General features: G+C 36.8%; 2 protein-coding genes across 3 annotated transcripts in view; one reads left to right on the top strand and one right to left on the bottom strand.

Annotated features, from left to right (window-relative positions):
• LOC131668316 (actin-histidine N-methyltransferase) overlaps positions 1–27,005 on the top strand; it is a 572,960-nt gene that overhangs the window by 476,416 nt on the left and 69,539 nt on the right. The gene's annotated exons all lie outside the window — the stretch shown is intronic.
• On the bottom strand, positions 10,907–12,775 carry LOC131668595 (uncharacterized). Its single transcript, XM_058942900.1, has 4 exons — positions 11,914–12,775; positions 11,652–11,804; positions 11,416–11,586; positions 10,907–11,237 (listed from the first exon to the last, which is right to left on the bottom strand). Exons 1-4 carry the CDS (start codon positions 11,993–11,995, stop codon positions 11,188–11,190), a joined length of 456 nt encoding a protein of 151 aa, XP_058798883.1. The 5' UTR covers positions 11,996–12,775; the 3' UTR covers positions 10,907–11,187.

Here is a 27,005-nt window from a genome sequence, read left to right as displayed (position 1 = left end):
TCACAGTTCCGCAGACAAGGTAATGATTGTGTCCCCCATATTTTTAAATAGTCCCTAATAATGTCACAAAACTTGGCAATTACGAGATACAGTCTGGAGATTCCAAGATGGTAATCAAACCCAACCCCATCAACTAGATTACGAACCCTATCCCAGATACTAGGCATATTATGAAGAAGCAATGCTTGAAGTATGTTTGATTCCATAATAATTTATTTAAATTTGCCTTAGCTTCGAAATAAAATGTAGTCGAAATCTTGTGTGCTCAACGTAATACATTTGGAGTATTGCGAAATCGAATAAATTAGGCAATAAGAAGAGAAAACTCGATAATGACTGAAATGAAGTGCCAGTTCAATGCTGTTCTCTAAATATTGCATTATACTTATATTTCAATGGGATCGATATATAATTGGTCTATTCGGATATTGCGTCTAGTCATATAATGAAATGATGTACAGCCATCCATTGAGCCTAATTTTATCCATAATTATTCGGCCACACTTCTATATAAGATGCAATTTTAGGATTCTCCTAATACTGTTAAAACACGCCCTGTGTCGCCAAAACTACACTTTGATAATTTCCGTCAGTGCTAGTTTAATCCTGTTATTCAAATCCGATATTGTTCACATAATTGTATTGGAGCGATAAGTAATTTGGCGATTCGGACATGTAATAAAATAAATGAATCTGTTTACAGTTATTTATTTTTCATTATTTTTCATTCATGAAAGATGTTTTTAGTGTAATCTAGTTTTTATGATTACGCATATGCAGTGTATACATATTGATTCGATTAATTCAGTAATTACTAATAAATGTTTTTAAATTTTCGATTCAACCTTGTTTGTTTTGTTCAATTATGTAACTTTGATGCAATTTTTTGAAAGATAATTTTATTTAAAAATATCCATTACTTGAAGAGGTTGAGATATTTGAATTCTTCATTGGTCGTTATTACTGTTACTATTTATTTAAGGAGAAACTTTTAATTGAAATATCAGTCTATTTGGACATTAGAATTGAGCAAATGGATATTTGTTCATTGTCATTTTAATTTTTTATTTTGCATATATTTTACAGAATATATTTCAAATTATTTCGGACGGCATTGGTCCGTAATTTGCAGAAATTACAAAAATATAGCGAAACGATATCTGTCCTGTTCCAGCTTCCATAATTTATCCAAGATTAAAAATAAAAATTATATTTGATAGATTTAGATTTACGCAATTCATCACGTTAAGTTTATTTGCCCATTTATAGCTTTTATAGAATTAGTTAATAACAATGACTGATATTGCTGAAGACTTCAACCACCTCTACCTTATTTTTATTAATATCTTCATTATTAATAACATTTAAAAAATTGACATCTCAATGTTCAATATGATACTCCTGCGCAGTTCCTGGGTGGGTTCGGGTAATCATAAAATGTAATTGATCTGCTCGCCATTAGTAAATAAATATTTCAAGTAAAAAATAATATAATTTGTAACGGGGGGATAAATCTGCAAAATGAGAAATTTATTTTAGAACAAACTCCCACGATGCAGAGCAAACCGCCGCTCCGTTAACACGTATGTTAATACGTGTATTCGCCTTAACGTCAGCTAATTTAACTTTGTTGTCTTCGATCAAGCAGAGTTGAACTTACCTTAAGTCACGTGCCTTGTGATACTCGATGAGTTTTAAGTGTAATCGACTTTGCTCCTAATCCACTTAATCCCCTAGCTATAATCGGATTAAAACCTAAGCCTTTTTCAATTGTTTAAACTATTAGGAAAAATTATATGACGAAATCGGCGAATAAGTTTAATAGATTTTATTAATAAAAAATCTCTACAGTCTTTGTCGGGCCGAAAGACTGATGCACGCGAATAGGATTTACAATTAAATAACTTTCGGTGAGAAAGAGAGAGAGAGAAGATACGAATATTGGCGCGATCTAACGCTCGGCGCGAATACAAAAAATTAACGCTAATACGGTTGGGCAAAATACCAAATGTATTTTGTCACGCGATAATTAAGGGAGGTGCACCTACCCTGCGGTGCAATTACGGTGATCAGCCGTAATTGTTGAAGCAAATTAAAGGTGCTCCTCCGATCAGAATCAGCTGTGCTGCCTCGATCGCAAATCTGCTGTATAATAGCTGTTGCTTTTGCTGCTGCTTCCGTGATGCTGCTACTGTCGCTGCTTCCTCGCTCACCCTTGCACACGTATCCAAAATCCAAGTAAACTTTTTTATTGGCAAATCGGTGAAACACTGTGCTAAACTATTTTGGCGGTACTACACAAGTAACAGCTGAGGCTTAACTGCTAATTCAAAAGATCGCGCGCCCCCTCTCTCTCTCAATACTTAGAACTAACGCGCGAAAATCAGAATCGCGAACGGTTCGATTAATTGAATCGACTACCGTTGCAAATTTCTTTAAAATTATTTTATCGTGAAAATTAGATCAGTTCGGAGGACATTTTTAAAACTTTACTTTAATTCAAAATACATATTGATCAATAAAAACGGCAAGACGTTTGAATTCTTTAGTGACAATCACTGTTATGAATTTCTTAAGAAAAAATTACAATGGGTAATTACAGTTAATCGGATATTTGAATTGGGCTAATGAAAATCTTCAATTACTATTTTTATTTTTAACTTTACTTTTCATTATTGAAATAATGAATTTAATACTGAATTTTCATTATTGAACTAATCTAACGAAATTAAATGGTATTATGCGAATTTGGTACTGTTTGAATCAAAAGCTAACGAAAGTTTCATCAGAAAATAAAATCTTTTTTACCTATGTATTAATCTATTTCTATGTATTATTCTACTGAATCATATTTTGAATCTTGAATAAATGTCACCTTATTAAAGTGTGTTTAGTATATCTCAGTTGTAAATTCAAACATTTTTTAAACGTTAGAAGCCAAAAATAAAAAAAATATGAGAATAGATAAAGTTCACTACAATATGCATAATACGTGCTGCATCCAACAGCCTGCCGGGTGCTGGATTATTATTCGGCTTATAACTAATTAATCAATTTACTTAGCTATGAATTTTTCATGAAAGTATTAGTTCGTGGAATCCTCAAACGATTCATCGATTTAAAAAATTAAATTGAACGTTTTAAACTTTTTTTCTACCGAGGAGAAATTTAAGTGCTATGCACTGGCATCTAAAATTATTTTTTTATTATTTATAGAATAAATTGTTAACGCACAAATGAAAAGTATCTTACATCCGTTATTAAACGTTTAACCTAACAGAGTAATTAGTTTATTGATTTTCATAATTTTTTCAATTTTGGGTGCTAACGTTTAAGAGATCATTCATGGATTGCTTACCTGTCAAGTGCCTAATCGTACATAATCAATTGATTGATATCTTAATATAATATATCATATAATAACAAAAAATTATATAAACTATTATATTCAAATGCTGAACTTTCATTTTTTTATTTATAGAATTTTATAATAGCAATTCATATTCATAGTGTATTTTTTTATATTTACAACTATCAATTATCATTTTTATTATTTGGATAATGATAACATTGATTTGTACTTATAGAATATAATTCCCAATTTATGTGTATTCTTCAATGAGAGTGTATAGTGCATTTTAAAAGTTTTATTAGTGAAAAAAATTGAAGCAGTTGTATTTGAGTAAAACTTTATTGACTCATAAATGAATAAATAGTTCTACATTCTAGTCATTAGTTCTAATAATGTATAAAGTGCATATTTGTCAACAATATTCAGTATTTATTATGACAACTTATTACAATACATTTTAAATAAAATATGTTGTATAATCTAATATTATATATGTGATAAATTTTTTTATTGATATATATTTTATATCTTTTTGAATTGTTTAACTTTGTTTCATTTCTTTAAATCATATTATTTGATTAATCATATATAAAGTAAAATAAATAAAATTTTTATAGCTAATGAAGAAACTCAATAAATAATAATGTATTAATAAGTAAGCTTGCTATTTTCAAAAACTTACTTAGTTAATTCAATAAACAATATGTATTGTGAAAGTAACTTAACTTGCTTTTCTTAAATTATAATTTAATGCTATCATAGGTAAATTACTTAATAAATAATAATATGGTAATAAGTAAGTATTGTTTGTGTCGTATATAACTTACTTAATTTTAATGTCATTAACTGTTATGTATCTAGAAATTAACTTAAATCTGTTTTTTAAATTAGAAATTCTATACTGTCATATATAGTTTTTTAATTATAATGAAAAACTAAATAAATTTTAGATTTATTGATTTAAAAAAACTTAAATAAATAATATTTTTAGTAATTCTTCAAGCGGCTGGAACTAAATGAAGATAGGCGTGAACTGAGCAGAATTACAATTTTATTTATTTATTAGAGATTTCCAACAAGACGGAGCACAAAAATCAAAGTCGACAAGGAAGCGGAATTACAAACTGAATTGCCACGTGGCAATTGTAATAATCGATTTGATTGCGTGCGCGAGAGAGTGTTCGCTAGTCAGCGTCCGGAAGGAGAAGAAGGATGGATTGCCCCGATCAGCATCATTAGCTGCTATCTTCTCCTCCAGCACCTGAGCGCCACCACAGCCATTTCCCCACTGCGTGGATGTCAGCGCTGCTGATGGCACAGGCGTCCGAGTGGTGTCAGTAGCGACCTCGTGCGAGACACCACATCCACTCCCCCCTCTGAACCAGCCACGGAGAGCGGGCGGAATCTGACCCTGCGTAAGATGTTGGGCTGGTGTCGTTGCCTGGGAACGTTGTCGTTGCTATTTTTAAGGCAAGATTGACAGGTCGTAGCCGCTGGAGGTGGTGGAGGGTCGACGCTTGGGTCCATGACTGGCGAGCTTGAGCTCGTCGATGGTGTCGCAAATGGTTGCGCCTTAGGTGTCGTGGGTGACGAAGCTTCTGCTGGCTTCTGTAGTGAGCTCGGTGAAGGCATATCAGTTGTAGGTGCTGGCGGAGACTGCGGAGAAACTGGGCGTGCATCGGAGGTTGAGCGTGATGCTGGCGCATCGGCAGTGGCCTTGCTGAGGTGCGCCGGTTTGAGAGCGTCGGTGGAGATTGCCCTTTCGGTGCCGTTGACGTCAATGATATACACTTTATCATTGACGTTTCGAACAACCTTGTGCGGCCCAGTGTAAGGCGGCTCGAGTGGCTTCCGCACAGCCTCAACTCGCTGGAACACGTGCGAGCAGGTGGTTAGGTTCTTGAAGACGAACGGTCGATGGAGCGAGTGGTCCTTGGCAGGCGCAGGAGTTAGGGCTCTCATAGTCGTGCGTAGTCGACCAACGAAGGAACAAGGATCTACAGGCGGGTTGTTGCAAATGATAAAGTCGCCAGGAAGACGAAGCGTGGTGCCGAAGGTCATCTTCGCTGGTGACGCTTGTAGGTCCTCCTTGAGAGAGTTACGCAGCCTAAGAACCACTAATGACAAGGCTTCAGGCCAAAGAGTTGGTGCGCACCTTAATGACGCTTTAAGAGTGCGATGGAACCTTTCCACCATGCCATTCGCCTGGGGGTGAATGGCGTGGTGTGTATTCTGGCTGTGCCCGAGATCTGAGTGAGCGCTGTGAAGAGAGCGGACTTGAACTGTGTCCCCTGATCCGAGATGATCGTAGCAGGGCAGCCCTTGCTGGCGATCCAGGAAGATAAGAAGGCCTTGGCGACGGTTTGCGCGGTCATGTCTTCGAGTGGGACTGCTTCAGGCCATCTGGTGAACCGGTCTATCATCGTGACGCCGTACCGGTAATTCCCCACCAATGGCAGCGTAATCAGGTCCACGTGGACGTGCTCGAATCTGTTGCTGGGCTCCTGAAAAGTGGCAAGCTGCGCGCGATTGTGCCGGGAGACCTTGGCACGCTGGCATTGCAGGCAGCTGCGCGCCCAATGAGTGACTTCGCGTCGTATGCCAGGCCACAAGAAGCGTTCCGCTGCGGAGCGGACTGTTGCGCGAACTCCCGGGTGGCTCAGACCATGCACCGCGTTGAAGGCAACGGTGCGAAGCGAGCGTGGCAGAAACGGTCGGACCCGTTGCACAGCAGCTCCACGTCATTGATGTGCAGGCGTTGGAGAATCAGAGAGCTGTTCTCGGCAATGCCCGGCAGCTCGTCGTCGCAAGCTTGTGCCTTGGCTATAGCCTCTGGGCTGAGAGTGGTCGGCATGTCGACCGTGGCACATACGGCGTCTTGCGCTGAGGGCGATAGAGAGAGGCAAGGTTCGACAGGAGCGTCGAACGGCGTGGTGTTTTCGAGCGTCCTGGAAAGTGCATCTGCTACGACATTGTCCAAGCCGTTTTGAGGACGTCAAATTGCAGCAGGAAGTCTAGTTGTCGTTGCTGGCGCGGAGACACCTTTGCAGACGGTTGACGGGCGGCGAAGGTCAGCGGACGATGGTCCGTGAGTACCGTGAAGGGACGACCTTCCAGGATGCGTCGAAAATGCTGTACCGTACGGAAGACGGCGAGTAGTTCCCGGTTATAGGTACTATACCGGGTCTCGGCAGGCGTGAGCTTCTGGGAAAAGAAGCCAATCGGCTGCCACTCCCCGCGCCCATGGGGGCATTGTTCAAGTACGGCACCGATGTCAGAGTTTGATGCATCCGTGGCGAGACGGAGAGGCGCAGTCGGCGAAAGGAAGGTGGTTTCGACAGCCTTGGTTAGACTGCGTCGGGCGTCTTGGAAGGCTTGCTCCGTTCCTGGATTCCAGGCCAAGGATCGTCGGCTTCCCTTGGGTAAACCTCGAAGGAGCTCGTTCAGTGGAGCCTGGATATGAGCAGCATGCGGTAGACTTTTGTGGTAGAAATTGATGATGCCCAGGAACCGTCGCAAGGCTCTGGGCGACCTGGGCTTGGCTTAGTCGTGGATGGCCGCGACTTTCCTCTTTGGTGGCTTGATACCGCCAGCAGAGACCTCATATCCGAGGACATTAACACGTGGAAGTTCCAGCTGGTATTTTTCCAGTTTGAAGGACAGGCCGGCTTCCCTTAATCGGTCGAATAGAAGGCGTAAGTGCCGCTGGTGCTCCTTGTGGGACGAGGATCGCACGAACAAGTCATCGAGGTAGCTCCGCACGAACGACATGTCCCTCAGTAGCGAGTCCATGAACCGCTGGAAGGTTTATGATGCATTCCTTAGGCCGGGAGGCATGCGCAGGAATTCGTACGGGCCGAAAGGAGTCGTGATTGTAGTCTTTGCAATATCCTCGGCAGCCATCGGTACCTGAAAATAAGCCTCCTGCAGGTCGATAACGGAGAACACGGAGCATCCGTCGCATTCCTCCAGGAGGTCCTCAATGTCCGGGATTATGGCCGTGGATTATGGCCTTCCGCAACTGTGCAGTGAACTCCTGGGCGGTGCTCGGGTCGAACATGCGACGCCGGCGCACATCCACCAACAGTCCAGAGTGGTTTAGGAAATCCGCTCCCAGGATAGGTACCGGTACGTCGGCGACGGTAAACGGCCACTGAAAGTCACGCTGAAAGCCCAGCGTGATGGTAAGTAATTGCCTACCGTAGGTGGCGATAGGGGTCCCATTCGCCGAGATCAGCTGCAAACCGCTGCGTGTCAACGGACCAGCAGCGAGACGTCGTGGCAGCAAGGTCATTACTGATCCGGAGTCGACGAGCATGGCACAGCCGAGCGAGCTTTCATAGATGTGCAGACGGACGTCGGAAGGCGGTAGAGAAGCGCTACCGTGTACCGCCAAAACGTGCGTCAGCGCCTCTAGTTTGTCGACTTGTTGGCTGGATAGCCGCATGGCGGTCGGCAACGCTCCGCGTTCGCCTGGAACCGCTAGTGGTAGTAGCACCAAGACGGATTTGCCGACGAAGCTGCAGCTGCTCTAGAAGCTCTCGAGCCTGTTGAGCGGGCACGTGTGCGGGATCTTGCTCGGCCACTGACAAATGGCAGGCGATCCAGGATGCGACCACTCGTAATTACAAGATGCGAAACAATGGCTCGCAAAGCAGCTAGACATTAAGTTGTCTTGTTCCAGATAGACATTAAGTTTAACATTGTCTTCATTTTTTGGTAATTCAATGATTTTCTGCCTTTTTGTTCGTGCTTGCGTTTCTGCAATTGTATTACCTATAATAATATGCCATAATCTGCATAATTTTTTTTCAACATTTTTTATTTCAGATCTCTTTTGCTTATCATTAGAACATTTTGTAAAATTATAAATACTGGATACTTGTTTTATTCAATTGAACATTGCCTTAGCTGTAGCCGAGATTCCATAAACTTTGTGTCTGGATTCGGTTTTCCCATAATCTTAACAGATTTTATGAAATCTTCATAATAATCTTCGTGCAATATATCTTTTACTTCATTTATGTTTCTATTAAGTTTCTTCATCTCGTTCAACAATGTTCCTAATCTACTTAGATCTGCTCTGACTCCCTTATGATTATGTGGGGTTGTTTCGTATTTTGAAGCTTCTCCGTTTAACCAGATGAAAACAGCTTCATCATACTTTATCTACTGGACTGCATCAGATTCGCGCATTTTTGAAATTATACTTATAGCTACTTCACTGGCTATTGAGTGGTATTCGCCATTAGTTACTCTGCCTCTTGCTTGAACTACATGTTTTTTCTTAAATGATAATTTAGTGCACTTTGCCACATGCTTACGTAGAGATGAAATTGAAAATGACTGAGAACAGTTATAGCAAGGCAAATATGATGAAATTGTTTTGCCTGACTTTGTAGGTCTTTGTCTCAAGACATATTGATTTCCATGGATGACAGTTAAATTGTTTATATGGTTAGCTTTGATTCTTAACTGGTCAAGAATATGTTTTCTTTTTAATGCATTATCACAGTTTTTTTTATTCGGTATAATCTTTTTTTTTAAATCTCTGAGTTTTTTTACCAATCTTTCATTTGCATGAACTTTTTCATAATGAATAGGCAGTTTTGTATAAAGAACTTTTATCTTAGGATCTTTGTTTTTAATTTTCTTTTTTATACACCAATAGCAACTATTTTTTTTACAACCATGAGTACTTCAGAAAAAAGTTTCAGTTTTATTGCGTAATGCAGGTCCAACTGAATTCAAATTCACATTTAATAAAGAATTATATAAACTTACAAGTCCACTTACATCTGAAGAATTATTGAGAGTAGCATTATTTATATCATTAATATTTTTATTTTGTTTATCCTGTTTTGATGTTTTTTTATTAGAACATAAATTTGATTTATTATTAGAAATTTGTTTTTCCACTAAAGTATCAAGTCTATTTACTTTATAAATTCTAACAGACTTATTTGAATTATTATTTATAGTATTTAGAATTTCATCGTTATCTAACAAATCTTCATTGGATACAACACTGAATCCACTAATTTCATCTTCTTTATCGCATGAGCTTTCTTCAATAAAAAATATAATTCTTTCTATTTTATTATCTAATTTATTTGAACGACCATCATCATCAAATGAGATATCAAGCACTTCATTTACATCTGATTCGTACGAATTTTCGTAACTTCCATGAGTATTTTTTTTAGAATTTTTTTCTGAAGAAATACTATCCTTCAAACTTTCATCTGTTAATTCTACAGATTCAGATGGTAAATACTCTGAACCAGATGTCACAGACTCAGAATCGCTTTCAGAATCACGTTTTGTAAAATTAATTTTTTTCACAATGTTCTATAGAACATTTTTTTCACTAATCTTATTAAACTGTGATTGATATTTTAAATCATTTAATTTCAAATTATCATGGCAAGAGTGATTATCTAAACTAGAATGATCCGGTTTTTCACGTTTACTAATTTGGCAATTTCATTATTCTTGTATGATTCATTTAAAATAATTTCTGTATCAATTTTATTAACTTCTTCATCAGTTAAAGGTTCTAACCCTTTAAGTAGTGAGTTATCGTCATTGTCAGTTATTTCACCTAAAATGTAAAGATCAAAATTTCAAAATACTAAAATACAAGAATCGACATGGACAATACGATAAATTTACCATCCATCACGATGTTAGAGTTTAACTCCATAATCTCAGGTAATTATAACTCAAGTAATATATCACAATTAATAAATCAGGTATGTCGGCAATTCTTTAGAAAATGTCAGAGAGATTGTTGTATTAACTAAATGTAGACAATATTTTTCAGATTAGAATGATAATTTAGAATATTTTTGAAATTGCGCTTCAAGTATGAGTCAAGTTGATATTGATGGAAACTATACTGCAAAATGACAACTCTCAGAGTGCGAATTAAAGACATTAACTATAGCTTCACTATACACGTGCTGTCAATTTGGCTATTGTAAATTTAACAGCAACGCCATTTTCATGACTATGAGAGATCCTGTGGTGAAATTCTTAAGTTGCGTAAAATCAAGTAATGAAAGTGTGAGATCTTGGTCAGCTAATATTTTTACTTACCAGCTGAGCATTGATGACTAATATCCTCTGAAAATACTATGTATATTTTCTCTTGACACATTTCGTTAATTGCGCACTACTTCACCTTTTTAAAATGAAATCAGATAATCAATATTAAATGTTTTTTTTCTTTCAAAATGTTAAATTGTTAAAAAATTTTTTTTTCCTTAATATTCCGCTTGTAAATAATTATTTTAATAAAACTTGATATACAAAATTTTAATCAATTTCTTCAAAATTATGATTATATCAATAGCTTAATTTATCATCCAATAATAATAATAGTTTTTAATAATAATATTAGTTGAAATTTTTTTTTAAATCAGTTGTACTTTAGAAATCGTAAATTTTTGACAGTACTTTCGGTGACTCCACAATGTTTTTTTTGAAACGTAAGCGTAGCAATTCACACACTGAATTTTTTTAACTTTATGTATAGCATCTTTCCTCACTTTCATTCTTGGAATTAATGTTCCTGTTAAGTGATTATACCGTGCATAACCCTGGTTGCGTATGAAATCTATCGCAACATTTCTGAGATTGCTGGTTTTGTTATTTACAAATTTTTCTACAATAATTTTATCATTATGAACGAGTCTCAAATGTCTAGATAATTTTGTTTTGAATGTTTCACAATATATACAAAATGCATATCCTTCTTTTTTCTTTGCTGTATGCCATTGAACAATCATTGGATTAATTTTTTCAATTTTAACATATGCTTTGTCCATTTTTTAATCAAGTTTGAAATAATTAGAGAAGCCATGAAAGTCTTCAAAGAGATCTAAAACATTGAATTATTGTATAATTCATATAGCAGTTTTGAAATAAAAAACAAATATATCACAGATACTAAAATAATATTTCATGAAGGTAGCCATTTATTGGTATTGTTATAGAATAATTTTCAGCAATTTAAAAAGGATTGAAAAACATGAAAAATGTTTTTATCTAAAATATACCAGAGAATTCATCTACTGCACATGAGACTTTTATTTTTCCAAAATTCTTCTGTTCTGCAGAAACTTCGAGTAAAGAGAAACTCATACATGGTCTTTCAGTAGATAAGTTGCTGTTATCAATCATGGTACAGTCGCTAAACACATTATTGCTACCATTCAAACTACTATCAGCTGTAATATTGAAAAACACATTTCTCGTTTAAGTCAAAAAAGTAACAAACAAAAAATATATTTACAATCGTTTAATAATGTTATTTTAGTTGCGGATTCTTGAACAGCAATTTTGTTATTGTTGAAATTAGATATAATTTGGGTAGATAAAGATCCATTTGAAGAATTAATATTCCAATTGTAATCATTATGATTGGTGCCTTCAAACTTTGCCTTACCTGAAAAAAATATACAATAATATTTCAAAGTATATCGTATACTCGTTAAAAAAAAGATGTATACATGTTTATTTGTTATTATAAATAAATACAATTATACAGTACTTACATTTTGAAAAGAAACTAAGTCCTTTTCTTTCGCAAGTCAAGCATTCAGTCTTCATTATTAAATCCAAAGTAGTTATTACCATAAAATCAGAAAAGTTCTTCTCCTTTTTTTATATCTTTTATTGTAACGATTATAACTGAATATTTTGTTACTATTGAGTACATGCAGTTAGGATTGCAGTCATGGTTTAATAAAGCTACAGTTCCTAAGATCAAAGCAGGATATTTCATTCTTGTACTTTCAATAATAGAAAAATTTAAATTCCTCTCTTTTAGTAACTGTTCTCGTTCAGGATCCATAGGTTTGTATATACCTTTCAGATAGCTTAGTTTTGTATATTTTTTAATATTAGTTCTAGCAATAATTCTAACACCATTATTTTCAGTCTTATATCTACTACATGTATTGATAGTCACTGGTGATTCAGAAGATATGGTTTCAATATAAAATTTCATTGGTTCATTAACCTAATTTGTTATTTTTATATTAAGATTATAGTAGAGATTCTGCGGTTTCAAAAGTATGTTTAGTTCTTTCTCGACATCTTTCAATCTTGTTTTATCTAAAGGTTTTTTTGTTGAAATAATTTTTTCTACTGCTGTTTTATTTTCAGAAGTGAAATTATTGTATGGATTTACTTTTCTAGTTGGAAAACCTATGTGCGGATCAACAATAGTTAATTTCATTAGGTCATCGATTTGCATCAATGCCCAACTGTTCATGCCAAATTGTTTATGTTTTTCACTTTCTAACTGAATAACTGACATTGCGAATAAGAGATTCTAATGAAATGTACGTATCATTATTTATACCAAAAACTAATTTATATTATTAAATTAAAATTGAATTAAAGATTGATTGACTAGAGAAAAATATTTTCTAAACGATTAATAAGTCACAATAAAAAAATGTAACTCGTGTTGTGGATTATTAAGGATAACTTGGTAGAGCATGAACTTGAATGCTTTTCAGTTTCATAAAATAAATGTTGGAATGGAATGTTCCTAGGAATTCAAAATTATTATTTATCTATTTATACTTGACAACCAGAAACGATCGACTTATTTAACATATTATTAATAGATAATTACTATTTTTGATGTCGTATACTATACAGTATCAGTCATATACGAGGTGTGTTCAAAAAATAACGAGAATTTTCGTTTTATGAAAAAAATATTTATTTATTCATCTACATTAATGTTGTCGCCTTCAAAATAATCCCCTTCGGATACAATACACTTATGCCAACGCTTTTTCCAATCCTCGAAACACTTTCGAAACTCGATCTTTGTAATAGCTTTTAGCTCTTTCAGCGATTCGCTTTTAATGTCATCTATGCTTGTAAAACGACGGCCTTTTAATGTTCTCTTTATTTTTGGAAATAGAAAAAAGTCACATGGAGCCATATCTGGCGAATATGGAGGCTGAGGCATCGTTACAGTTTCGTTTTTGGCCAAAAATTCACGAACAAGCAATGAAGTGTGAGCAGACGCATTATCGTGGTGCAAAAGCCATGAATTGTTTTGCCACAAATCCGGGCGTTTTTTTCGGATTGCTTCACGCAAACGACGTTGAACTTGTAGGTAGTACTGCTTATTGATTGTTTGACCTTGTGGCAAGAATTCATAATGCACTATGCCATTAAAATCGAAGAACACAGTGAGCGTAACCTTCACATTCGACCGCACTTGTCGAGCCTTTTTCGGTCTTGGCGATCCAGAATGCCTCCACTGGGACGATTGAGCCTTAGTTTCGACATCATATCCGTAAACCCATGTTTCGTCACCTGTTATAACACGTTTTAGTAGTTCTGCATCGTTATTGACTTCATTTAGCGACTCCTGAGCAACTTCCATTCGCCGCTGTTTTTGTTCGAAATTCAACAATTTTGGAACGAATTTTGCTGCCACGCGTTTCATACCCAAAACATTCGAAAAAATTTGATGGCATGAGCCAACTGATATGCCAACATCATCAGCGACTTCTCTGATTGTGATTCGGCGATCGTTCATAACCATTTCTTTCACTTTTTTCACGTTTTCATCGGTTGTTGATGTGCTTGGGCGTCCGGGTCGTTCGTCATCTTCAACGTTTTCGTGGCCATCTTGGAAACGCTTATACCACTCATAAATTCTTGCTTTACTCATAGCAGACTCACTATATGCCTTTGTTAACATTTGACAAACTTTACTACACTTTATTTCATTTTTTACGCAAAATTTAATACAAATTCTTTGATCCATTTTTTTTCACAAACGAAAATCGCCGAGCTCGAAAAACACGTCTAACGTTAGCGGCTGCCACTTAAAAAGTAAGCAATGAATATTGCTGAAAATTTTATCGTACTTCAGGAGCATGTGTACCAACATAATAAAAAAAAATTTTATACAAGCGGACTCTCCAAACCCGCGAAATTTAAAAATTCTCGTTACTTTTTGAACACACCTCGTATTTTAAAGTTTGATAAGTCAGTTGTCAAAAATAAAACATTTTACATAATCGTGAAAGAAATATTTTTATTAAATTAGCAATTTTATAAATAATGGAAAAATTTCATGCAATTTGTTTGTGCGATATCATTTTACTGATTAATGAACAAAAATTTAATTTAAACGCCTGGCAAAAAAACTTGTTATCACTGCACCTTACATGCCGGAGAACTGCATAGACGAAGGCGCAATATTCTGATCGAAACGATTTAAAGTATTTCAAAAATAATTTTGATAAATTATAACAGATCATGTTAATGGAATCAGTTTGAACCCTGAGTCTTCATATTGTGATTACATTTTTATAAAATAATAAAATTATGACATACAAACAGATTACGCACATCCTTTATTATTATTTAAAAGTATTGATTTTTGGGTGATCACTAATAAGACCTGCAATTTATTAGAGAATACTAATTTCTCAAATTGCCTAATTCTGATACAACTAATATTTCATGTATGATCATAACCATGATCCTATTACAGATCAATTAACGGTACCAATTTGAATTCTAAGTTTCAATAATATCGTTAAATTCTTTTTTAAGTGATAAACTAGTGATGCACAAACAGTGTGCATAATATCTTTGTCATTATTACTTTTCACTAATATTTTTGAACGCTAACTAATAAGACCTTAAATTTACTTAGACAATAGTAATTCCTCAAACTGCCTCTTTGTGATATAATTACTATTTATATAGATGACCATAAAAAGAGTAAAACGCCATAGACGGCAAAATCGATAAACTTAAATTAAACTCTTTTTTAATTGATAAACTAGTGATTGTTATGTCTCACGTAACGGCCTCGAATTGACAAGAATTACTCAAACGCGACTGTCGCTTTTCGGTCAACGCGTAATCGCTTTACCACGGGTGCGAGACTCAAACGAAAGCAGGGCGGTAACGTATCTAAAGTACCGAGTGATTAAGTAATAATTAAATAATTTACCTGCAGTTTAACTGGTCCATAAACTCGTACCTCAGAACTCAGAGATGAACGTGAATTAGGTATAACTCTGAAATAAGTTATTATAGAAATAGATTTATAATATTTATTGATCGAATTACAGAAGGTGCGTAGTGTCACAGAGTAGAATACAGAGTCTCCGTTACAATTGTTTTGCGTTCTCTTTTATAGCACAAAATACATAAAAACTAATCGATAAAGTGTTAATCCCAGAAGGGGTAAGTGCGTCACTGAGATTGAAGTCAGCTATTAAATGACTATTGCTTGTAATTACGGGAACTCCCCTTCCATAAAAAAATTAAATTTTACCGCCATAAAATAGTCTGACTTGTCCTCGATGTAACACGCCCACCCCTGAAAATTAGCGATGCAGGGCGCTCGCAAGTTGCACCTGCCTATTTGAAATTGCGTACATCAAGATAATATACTTATACTTTGCACATAATGAGTTACAATAAGCATTACGTAATAAACACACAGTAATTTTACACATATATATGTTTGAATGAGAAAAACTTCGAAGCACTATAAAGTCTCTAATTTTTAAAAGGCAAGAAATCACCACTCCATACTACATTTAATCTTCTTAGAAATATTTCTTCTCCTATGGTGCCAGGTTTACATATACGGCATTTTTCTCCGGGTTGAAGGGCATTCTGATGCGCGGTTGACCAGCACTCCTAATAGATGAGAAGATATTCTTCGGTCCATGGGTTAAATATTTTAAAATACACAGTTTACAAAAACGCCACACAGGTAGAGGTCGAGAGAACTGTACACAGTTCTCAAAAGTTAATAAGTCCGCAAAACCCACACTTCCATAAGGCAGATGTACAAACTCGGCGTATGTTCTTCCGCGTTCGATCCTTTCTCCATGAAAATATGCTACAAGATAATCTATCCATACCTGCATATCTTCTCTCGTACACTCATCCGGTGGTTGAGGAACATACTCTACATACTGCAACTGGTCGTTTTCGTATCTTAACTCCCACCTTTTCATGATGATTTGAAGTTGCTTATTCATGATATCCGGTCCGGGTACTAGCGGTAGGCTTAGGTCGTATCCTATCATACGAGCGCAATCCTCCGATGCCTTTCGGTAGTCTTCGCAGCTGTCATAGCAAATCTGCCCTAAGACTTGGGACCCATTCTGGATGGTCGTCCCATTTTCATTGCTTCGCCGTTTAACCACAAGATGATTCCTCGTATTATTTCCGGTAACATTTCCGGTAAAACCACGTTGTCGTATGGTTCCAGACTGTTGAACAAGTTTAAGGGATCACTTATCACTCCTTCTTCTGTGATCACAAATCCGTGGTTTTCTCCATAAACTTCTTCCAACTTTTCCAAGACCCTACTCACGAACATGTTATACAATTACTTATAGAGACACAGACACAAAACTAGTTGACACTATATACTAGTTGACACAATACTAGTTGACACTATGCTGTCTTACTGGCAACTAAGTCCCTTTTATTTTACTCTACCTTTCAGACCGGGAATGTAATCATTAATCTAGCTATAAAATTCTAATTTTGTTTCTTTCCTACTGCTAGATACCACTTAATTTATTCGAATACCAGGTGTCGAATTTAGTGTATTCTATGTCAACTGTATTTGGAGGAGTCTTGCCAGGAAATTGCAGTATAAATTCACTCTAATAATAATTTATTTATTTATTTCTATTTTTATATAAAAATAGCCCCCAAAAAAAATTTATTCACTAAAATTTAGTCAATAGTTACTGTTTTCTGAAAATAACTGATCTACTTGCCTACTCCACGCCCTAATTAATTCACTACCTCCTTGATGGAATCGGCACCGTTCGTCATCATTTTCTAATGACTTCCGATGTTCGGCAAAGGGGTACTCCAAAATTTGCATCAACACGTCCTCACACTGTTTATTTAAATATAACGCCGTGCAGTAACGACAATTACGTACTGCTAATAATGGTACTTGACACACTGCACAATATCCAAACGTAAGGCGGATATCTGTATTAAGACTACCATAATTTATCTTAAATAGATGCTGAATGAAGATATTAGTACTTTCACTCACGGTTTGAAATGGTAAATTTTGGCTCCTGAATAAACTATCCTTGGGTACTGTAAGATATTCCAGATATAGAAATATCTCATTATTTTTTCTTAATGTAAAACGTTTGCCTCTGGCTTGCAGTTGTGCCATTGTGAGTCCTGGTATTACTGGACCTAGCATTGAGTATCCCATCTTCGTTACACTTTCCTTACATATTTCTTGAAATTCTGATGAGTTATTATATATATTATTTCTCCGATTAATTCATACGTGTTGGTTGGCTGGAAGATCCGCACGTTGTATTCGTATTCACTTGCTGTTTTATTCAACCAGCGGCAAGCTCCCCAGCGATAAATATGGAACGGTTCGAGTGTCCGACAGTAGTTTTCACTCGTTTCGAACAGTCTTAGGGGGTCTCGTTGCATAACACCTTTCTCGTTAAAGAGAAAACCGTGGCAAAATCCTTTTTCACTTATGAGTTTGATGGAAACACACTGAGCGTACATTTTTAACTGGAGTATATTAATTGCTTGCTCTGTTGTTTTCTATAGACTAACTAATTTCCTCTTACTCCATTCGTTTTAATAGTGATTTTTTCTAATCCCCTACTTCTTTCTTTATACTTTTATGTTCCTGGATGATTACCATTTTACAATCCGTGACCTACTCTAGTCACACTAGGAAAGCTTTATTACCCACACCTGGCCTAATACTACGGATAACGTTCTCCCGCAAAGCTAAATATTTCATTTGAATGCTAAAACTGCAACTGGTTGACTGACTCCCTCAATAACAGGTATACTTATTTATTCTTTGATATTTATTGATTCTGAGTTTTCGATTCCTATTTGTTCAGATGATTCTTCCTTTAGTTCTTTATTCTGGGTTGATTCTAATAGAGTTGGTAACATATTTTCATAGTCATGAACCTATTTAGGAGGTATGCGGGGTATCTCGTAAAACGGTGAGCCCGTAAAATCATATCTAAACCCGGTATCTAATTTCGACATTGGTATATACAGGGTGGCCCATTTTAAGTGATCCACTCAGATATCTAGATTGGAGTAAGTTTTATCGAAAAAAGTTTCAGACAAAAGTTACTCAACTTTGAGGGGGCCATGTTTCTATGACCTTGGATTTGACCTTGAACATGACATGTCAAGGTCATTTCAAGGTCAACGAATTTATTAAATAGGAACCTCTATTTTTTATTCCAGAATCGAATTCCTCGTCAAATTCTACGTTTAGAGGATGTAACATGTGTGGGGTCAAAACCAACCCCTCCCCCTAATAACCTCCCCTATAACCCCCCCCCCCCCCCCCCCCAAGCCATTTCGAGGTCAACGTTTTTTAAATTAGAAACCCCTATTTTTTATTCCGAAAACGCATTCCTTGTCAAATTCTAACTTCAGATAACATAACATGTGTGGGGTCAAAACCACCACCTCCCCCCAATAACCCTCCAAGGCCATTCCGAGGTCAACGTTTTTTTTTAATTGTAACCTGCGTGTAATTCTACGTCCACGAAATGTAACATGTCTCGGGGCCCCTTGCCTCTCACTGAGGTGCTTTTTTATCGTGAGTGCCCTTGCCTCTCACTGAGGTGCTTTTTTATCATGAGTCCCCTTGCCTCTCACTGGGGTGCTTTTTTATCGTGAGTCCCCTTGCCTCTCACTGGGGTGCTTTTTTATCGTGAGTCCCCTTGCCTCTCACTGGGGTGCTTTTTTATCGTGAATCCCCTTGCCTCTCACTATTCTTATCCACGTAGCCGGTGTTCAAAGTTTCCGCCATTTTCTTCAAGGCATAGATTCAAACGCCTCTAAAAATGCTCAACCGTTCGCAGCAACGTTGCCCTGGAAATAGCTCTGCAAGCTTGGCGAATGCGAACGATCATATTCTCCCTCGTTGTTGGCTGTTGTGCGTAAACAACATTCTTTAGATATCCCCACAAGAAAAAATCTGGCGAGGTGAGATCTGGTGAACAAGATGGCCAGATAACTGGACCTCCTCTTCCAATCCATTGATTTCCATAAGTGATGTTCAAAAAGTTACGAACCAGTTGCGCAAAGTGTGGTGGTGCGCCATCCTGCTGGAACCACATTCTTCTTCTTGTTTCCAAATCAACATCTTCTAACATTTCTGGTAACCGATCTCTTATTAACTCTAGGTAGGTGTTTGCATTAACGTTTTTTTCGAAAAAATAAGGTCCGATCAAGTGACCGTTCACTATACCACACCATACTATCAGACTCCACCGGTGTTGTCGATCGACCGTTCTGTGCCAAAGGGGATTTGTATCTGACCAATAATGACAGTTATGTCGGTTTAGTTGGCCATCATTGGAAAACTTGGCCTCATCAGAGAACAGTACAAATCTGAAAAAATCAGGGTCTTCTTGTATCATTCTCAAAGCCCACTGGCAGAAGTTGATACGCATAGCAATATGATGTTGCCTTAATTCTTGTTCTAAGGTTATATGGTAAGCATGATATTGAAGTCTACGAAGAATACGCAAAGCTGTGGTTCTAGGAATGCCGATTTCCCTCTCTATTTGCCTGCTGCTGATGTGAGGATTGAGATGAACAGCTGCTAGAACAGTTATCGTGCGAGGATCCATTTCATCAAAGGCAAGGCGTCTGTGTCGATTTGCAAATTGCCCATTTCGAGCTCGTTGAGTCAATCTCCGTAATGTTGGGTGGAGAGGATGTCTTCTATTTGGGAAACGTTCTGCATAAAGTCTTGCCGCTGCTCTGTAACTGTTCCGGCTTTCTCCCAGAATTAGAATCATATCATAAATTTCTTCTGGAGAGTAGTCCCCCATGTGATCTAAACGTAGAATTTGACGAGGAATTCGATTCTGGAATAAAAAATAGAGGTTCCTATTTAATAAATTCGTTGACCTCGAAATGGCTTGGGGGGAGGGGGGTTATAGGGGGGGTTATTAGGGGGAGGGGTTGGTTTTGACCCCACACATGCTATATCCTCTAAACGTAGAATTTGACGAGGAATTCGATTCTGGAATAAAAAATAGAGGTTCCTATTTAATAAATTCGTTGACCTTGAAATGACCTTGACATGTCATGTTCAAGGTCAAATCCAAGGTCATAGAAACATGGTCCCCTCAAAGTTGAGTAACTTTTGTCTGAAACTTTTTTCGATAAAACTTACTCCAATCTAGATATCTGAGTGGATCACTTAAAATGGGCCACCCTGTATGTTTCGCTTACTGTAGTGCCTATTCTACTTTGTTTTTTGTTGACATAGTGATATACTATAAACATAATTAGAGAGCTTATATTAAACATAAAATTGCAATGCTGATACAAATAAGGTTCCAAGTTGACGAGTTAGATGTTTTTGATTCTACTTTTGTTCTTAGGGTATTGATCGGTTTTATCTCAATTTTAGTTGCACTGTCTAACCACTGGTCTATATTTAATAGGGTTAGTCGAAAAGGTGGTATAATTAGATTTTTTATTACTTTATTCCCGGTCGCACCTCTATATATTTTTCCGTCGGCCCATACGAGGGTGGTCCGATAAGTACTTAGCCTCAACGCCTGATGGCGCCACTCTCGCAAAAGAAATATTCTATCACGTAGTATAACCTTCTCGATGATTACTGTCAAGATTTCAGCCAGATCGGAGTTGTAGTTTATGTTTGAGAGCGTGTGAAAGCAAGTGTGTCCATTGATTTTTGAAAAATGGAAAAAGAGCAGTATCGGTCGGTGATTTGATTCTTGTTTTTGGAAGGGAAATCGCGCAGCGAAATCCCTTGGAAAAGCGCTTGGACGCTGTGTACGGTGACTCTTCTCCTTCGATGGCGACCGTCAATAATTGGTTTAACGAGTTTCAACGTGGTCGCACGTCGATTTTTGAAGAGCCACGTCCAGGTGCTCCTAAAACGGCTACCACGGAGGATAACGTGACAAAAATTCACGATCTCGTATTGGCAGATCGACGATTGAAGGTGCACGAGATAGCTAAGACCGTAGGCATCTCAACAGACCGCGTGGGTCATGTTCTGCATGAAATTTTGGGCATGAGAAAGTTGTCGGCGCGATGGGTGCCGTGTTTGCTCACTCCGGACAACAAGCGCAACCGTGAGACAACTTCAGAGTAATGTCTGACGCTGTTTAAGCGCAATCCGAAGGAGTTTTTGCGTCATTTCGTGACAGTCGACGAAACATGGATTCACTGGTATACACCAGATACCAAGGAACAGTTGAAAAAGTGGACTTTACCCGGAGAAAGTGCTCCGAAGAAGGCGAAGACTGCCCCATCGGCCGGAAAGGTGATGGCCACCGTTTTCTGGGATTCACAAGGTGTGATCTACATCGACTACCCTGAGAGGGGCAAAACGGTCACAGGGCTGTACTATGCTGAATTATTGGGCCGATTCGACGTCAAATTGCAGAAAAAACGGCCCCATTTGGCGAAGAAAAAAGTTCTCTTCCACCATGACAACGCACCGGCTCATACCTCCGCCGTCGCCATAGCCAAATTGGTCGAATTAGGCTACGAACTGCTGCCCCATCCACCGTATTCTCCAGATTTAGCCCCGTACGACTTCTTTTTGTTTCCAAACTTGTAAAAGTCCTTCGCCGGGCAGAAATTTGAGTCGAATGAGGAGGTAATCGCTGCTACGGAAGCCTACTTTTCAGACCTCGAGGAAACGTATTTTTCAGACGGGTTAAAGAAGTTGGAGCATCGCTGGTCCATGTGTATCGAACTAAAAGGAGACTATGTTGAAAAATAAAACGCCACTTTTCCAAAATTTTCGTTTTTTTTTCGTCGGCTAAGTACTTATCGGACCATCCTCATATGTCACAAGACCTTGGGAGTTCAATTATGCCAGAAGAAAGTTTCTAAAAGATATCAATTTGATAGTGCATTTAATTTTTAATGAATCACATTATCTCGTCAAGAATAATCAGAGATGACTGCTAGCAGTTTTGATTAGGAAATAATCTTCATCTTGACTTAATTTAACATTACATTCATATAAAGTTTTGATTTTTAGCTTTATTAGCATGTTGAACTCACAAGATGCTTTGGTATTTTCTATAGATTCAACACTACATATTCTATAATATTTTACCATGTTACATAACTCCAAGGCCGTTTCACTCATAAAGAAATATGAATTATTAGTTTCTGATACAACAATGTAATCATTCCGCTGTTCAATGTATGCAGCGATTGACTTGTTTGTCTCAGATTGTTGAAAAACTGGAAAAAAAATCATTTTGTACACTACAAACTGTTCGGCATCTATGAACGGTAGTACTATTTCTACAATTAGTATTTTTTTATACATCGTAAAATGTAACTGTGCTATGTCAGCAATATTTGCTGTATTAATACTATTAGGTTTAACAATGGATTTTAAAAGTGATGTCTTTTCTATTTCATGTATTACAGTTTGTAAGGTGTGCATAGCTAATAAATATTTATCATATTTAAAGATTTCAACGATTAATAACATAATTTCTTTACTTTCATGTTGTAGTTCTTTAATGAGTGAAATTGTTTTATGGAAATTAGCGGCCTGATTTTTGTCTGTTATGTTCGGGTTCTGTTTTAATAGTTGCACGCATCTTTTAATATACGAGCAGTTTTCGAGTTTACTGATTTAATTTGTTCATGCAGGCCATTGTCAAAGTAATAAGTGTTCGGTTCATCGCCCATAATAAAAGATAGATCGTTTATACGCGTGTTAGTTGTTCTTTCTATAACTTTTTTTGTGTTACTTAATGCGTAACTGTTTTGAAAAGATAAAGCTTTTCCTCCTCCCTTAATTTTGTCAACATGCGAAGTGTTGACAAGATGGTTCAGGGAATCGTCAACATGATTAATATCCCTCAAATCATCCATAATATGCTGTATAATCGAACTTGCTTCTATGTTGGATACATTATTTTCTATGAAGATGTTATTTAAAGTAGTTACTTGATTAGTAAGTACCTCGTTCCAAATGAAAATGGGTTACATGTCAATGGTTGTTAGTAAACTCCAATTTTCACGCGTAAAGGCTATATGTTCAATTTTATGAAACGGAATCCCTGGATTGTCTTCAATCAGATGTACGACCGGGTTTTCTTCTCCTCCCCTAACTGCCATAAATCCGAAAAGGAAATACAGGTAGATTGCTGCTTTTTTCATCTTGTTTGTTTTTTTTTGTGTGTTCTGCAAACTGCAATTCGATATAGGTTACAATTATTATTCGATAAATTATATTTTTTTTTCAAACTTATAGGACCATTAACGTCAAATAAAAAATTTTTTTACAAGTTGTACATACTCTTCCAATATAGCCGGGAAGATGCCAATTACGAGCCTCGCTCTGGACGCCCAAGCACGTCAACAACTGATGAAAACGTTCAAGCAGTGAAGAAAATTGTTCTGGAAAATCGTCGAATCACTATCAGAGAAGTTGCTGAGGAGATTGGTATATCGCTTGGCTCGTGCCATGAAATTTTTTCTAACGTTTTGGGCATGAGACGTGTGCCAACGAAGTTTGTTCCGAAATTGCTAAATTTTGACCAAAAGAACCGTCGCATGAGCATCGCTCAAGAACTGTTGAATGACGTCAACGACGACCCAGATTTACTCAAAAGGGTCATAACTGGTGACGAATCATGGGTGTATGGTTATGATATCGAACCCAAAGTCCAATCGTCCCAATGGAAAAGCCCAGATGAGCCAAGACCGAAAAAAGCACGCCATGTTCGACCAAATGTCAAAGTTTTGCTCACTGTTTTCTTCGATTATCATGGCGTGGTTTATCAGGAGTTCTTACCATACGGACTTACGGTCAATAAACAGTATTATCTTGAAGTTATGCGCCGTTTGCGAGAAACAATACGAAGAAAACGCCCAGAATTGTGGAAAAACAATTCATGGTTTTTGCATGACGATAATGCCCCTGCTTACTCATCTTTGCTTGTGAGAGATTTTTTGGCCAAAAACAACAGCACAATCATGCCTCAGCCACCATATTCACCGGATTTGGCCCCATGTGACTTTTTCTTGTTCCCAAAACTAAAGAGACCTATGAAAGGACGGAGATTGGCAACGATTGAAGAGATAAAGACTGCATCGCTGGAAGAGCTCAAGGCTATACCGAAAAGTGCTCATGAGAAGTGCTTTGAGGATTGGAAAAACCGTTGGCATAAGTGTATTGTATCGGAGGGGGATTACTTTGAAGGGAACAACATAAATATTGATAAATAAATAAATATTTTTTCTTAAAAATACAAAGTCACCTTACTTTTTGAACACACCTCGTACACTATTGTTAATCCATGCTTGGGTTAAATCGTGTATTATCGTTATTAGAATTTTTTTTTTTATAATACCCTTTTACAAATTTTATCTAATGAATCAAATACATTATGTATTTAAAAAAAAGATCTTTGAATGTTTTGATATTGATTAGCTGCTAAATATGTTGCGTTTGCAATATTTTCTAATTCATTTATATTGTTGCTAATTTGTTCAGCGTGTGCAACTGCCTGCTATAATGAACTATAAAATTTGTATTGACACATATATCTTTTTATGCCTTTGTTTAGGTATTCAACAAAATACATCGTTGCTAATTGTTCTCTTTCTTCCATACTGTCTGTTACTTCATCTAACTGTAATTGAGCTAACTGGCCTGCAATCTTGTATGATTTTAATAAGTTTATGGCTCTTTTTCCAAATTTATGAGTTGATTAGTTATTTCTTTGAGCCATACATATTAATTTTGTCTTTATACAAATTAGATTTTCTAGTACTTCGATTTTTTCTGTATCATTCATGATGACAAATCTAATTTTAATACCAATTTTTTTTATTCGTCCCTATCTCAAGGAGCTCGTTTATTCCTTGGAGGAATTGACCTAATGCAAGGTTCTTGTAATACAGGATACAGTCTAGTATCTATTAATCTATTTTCTACCTGTCGTGTGTTAGGTTTAAAGGTACATTCGATTACTTTCGCTTTCAATGCTGGTGCGTCCGAGGAACTTGCAGCAGAATTTGGAGGGGCGTTTTTATAACTGGCGTTGACCACTGTTCCTCGCTCGATTTTATTTTGATTCTTATCTTGTTCCCGTTCTTCAGTAGGAGTCCTAGCTAAATGGACAAGTAAATTTGTAAGTGAATTCCACACTGCATCTATTATTTTGATAGACCATCCGAAAAGCGAATAGAGTGCGTATCTATGAATGATTGTATCGAGTATAAATTTAATCACGCGGAATAGCATAATTACGGAAATAATGTCCGCGCTTACCGAACCAAAACTCATGAATCTTCCCCATAATTTCGACCATATGGATTCGGCTAATTTTTCTAGCGCTTTTTCATCGAGCATATGATAGAATGATAATTCTGCTCCGGGACGTCTGTTCAAAGATACACTTTTTGCTACTTTATTCAAAATCGCGGCTTGTTCGTTTGGAAACGTGATGCAGCTTTTTAATTTTTCAATATCTGATAAACTATAAATTCCGTTGTTAGTTATGTCAATGGGTGCTAGATATTTACATGTTTATTTTGTCTGAGGCTTTAAAACTCCTGGTCCGTCACCAAAATAGGTCGGTCGTGGTAACATCTTAAACCATCCACTGCCCACCTTAAACATTACTGGTACTGTCTCATCACAGGCTGTTTCTGTATCGAAAAATTTCAATATGTGCGTGCGAGGTGTCATAAACATAGGTCTACCGTCGCACTCTACAGGTAGTTCTTGATAACACTCTGAAGAGTTTCTTGTCCGTACATCTACTGGTAAGCACTTAATTATGTAAATGACCTCACCTGCGAGTAGGCTCATGTAGCCTGGTCCGTTCATCAAATAATAGGCCAATAAATCCGGACTAATTGTTGCGATATTTAGTGCATTCATTATGACTTTCTTTTCTAACTGGCACTGTTGAAATAACACGTCATAATATAACTTTTGTAAACTTTTCCTTACGTGTTTTTCAAAGAAAAGTATCTTTGCATTAAAATATGCAAATAAATCAATGTTTTTAATGTTTTTATCTTTTCTTGCCGGGAAGGTATGTTTATTTTCATCGTCCAGGATAAAAATTCTCGGATGTTCTGCTCTGGTTAAGACAATTCCGCATTTAGGCAATGCTTTAAATGCGAGAGAATTATTAGAAATTATTAGAAATTAAGATCTTTAAATGAGAACGAAACTCCTTGTGTATCTAATACATATAGTGATAGCCTTTCGCTACCCTGTTCCATGACTTTATCTACGTATCCGGTGTAAAGTTCTGTGAACTTATTTTCTTGGCACTCGTGCATGGAAATTGGGTCCTAGAAAGTGTAAACGAGAACGTTATCTATGCATTTATCGTCACTGAAATTACAATCCGTACCTGTTGATAATGCGATTTTATTATTATCTAGCGATACTGTTTCCCAGTGTTCTTGCAATGAAATTTTAACATATCCTGTCACAAAAACCTCTTGAAATTCGCCATATGGGTCATTATAGCAGCCTGCATTACTGCATCCACCTATGCTACCAGCTGATCCTGCGAAAGTTGTATCGTGTACTACTGAATTATTC

The sequence above is a fragment of the Phymastichus coffea genome, unplaced genomic scaffold, assembly GCF_024137745.1.
Source record: "Phymastichus coffea isolate CEN01 unplaced genomic scaffold, Cenicafe_Pcof_1.1 PCOF00006, whole genome shotgun sequence".
Taxonomy (NCBI): Eukaryota; Metazoa; Arthropoda; class Insecta; order Hymenoptera; family Eulophidae; genus Phymastichus; species Phymastichus coffea.
This window is presented reverse-complemented; position numbering and strand designations above follow the sequence as displayed.

Excerpts from the sequence above, each read along its gene's own strand:
- LOC131668595 (XM_058942900.1), bottom strand. The coding sequence starts at position 11,995 with ATGGTAATAACTACTTTGGATTTAATAATGAAGACTGAATGCTTGACT. Across the intron at positions 11,805-11,913 it reads ACTTAGTTTCTTTTCAAAAT|GTAAGGCAAAGTTTGAAGGC; the intron begins GTAAGTACTGTA and ends TATTTTTTTCAG. Across the intron at positions 11,238-11,415 it reads TGCAGTAGATGAATTCTCTG|ATCTCTTTGAAGACTTTCAT; the intron begins GTATATTTTAGA and ends TCAATGTTTTAG.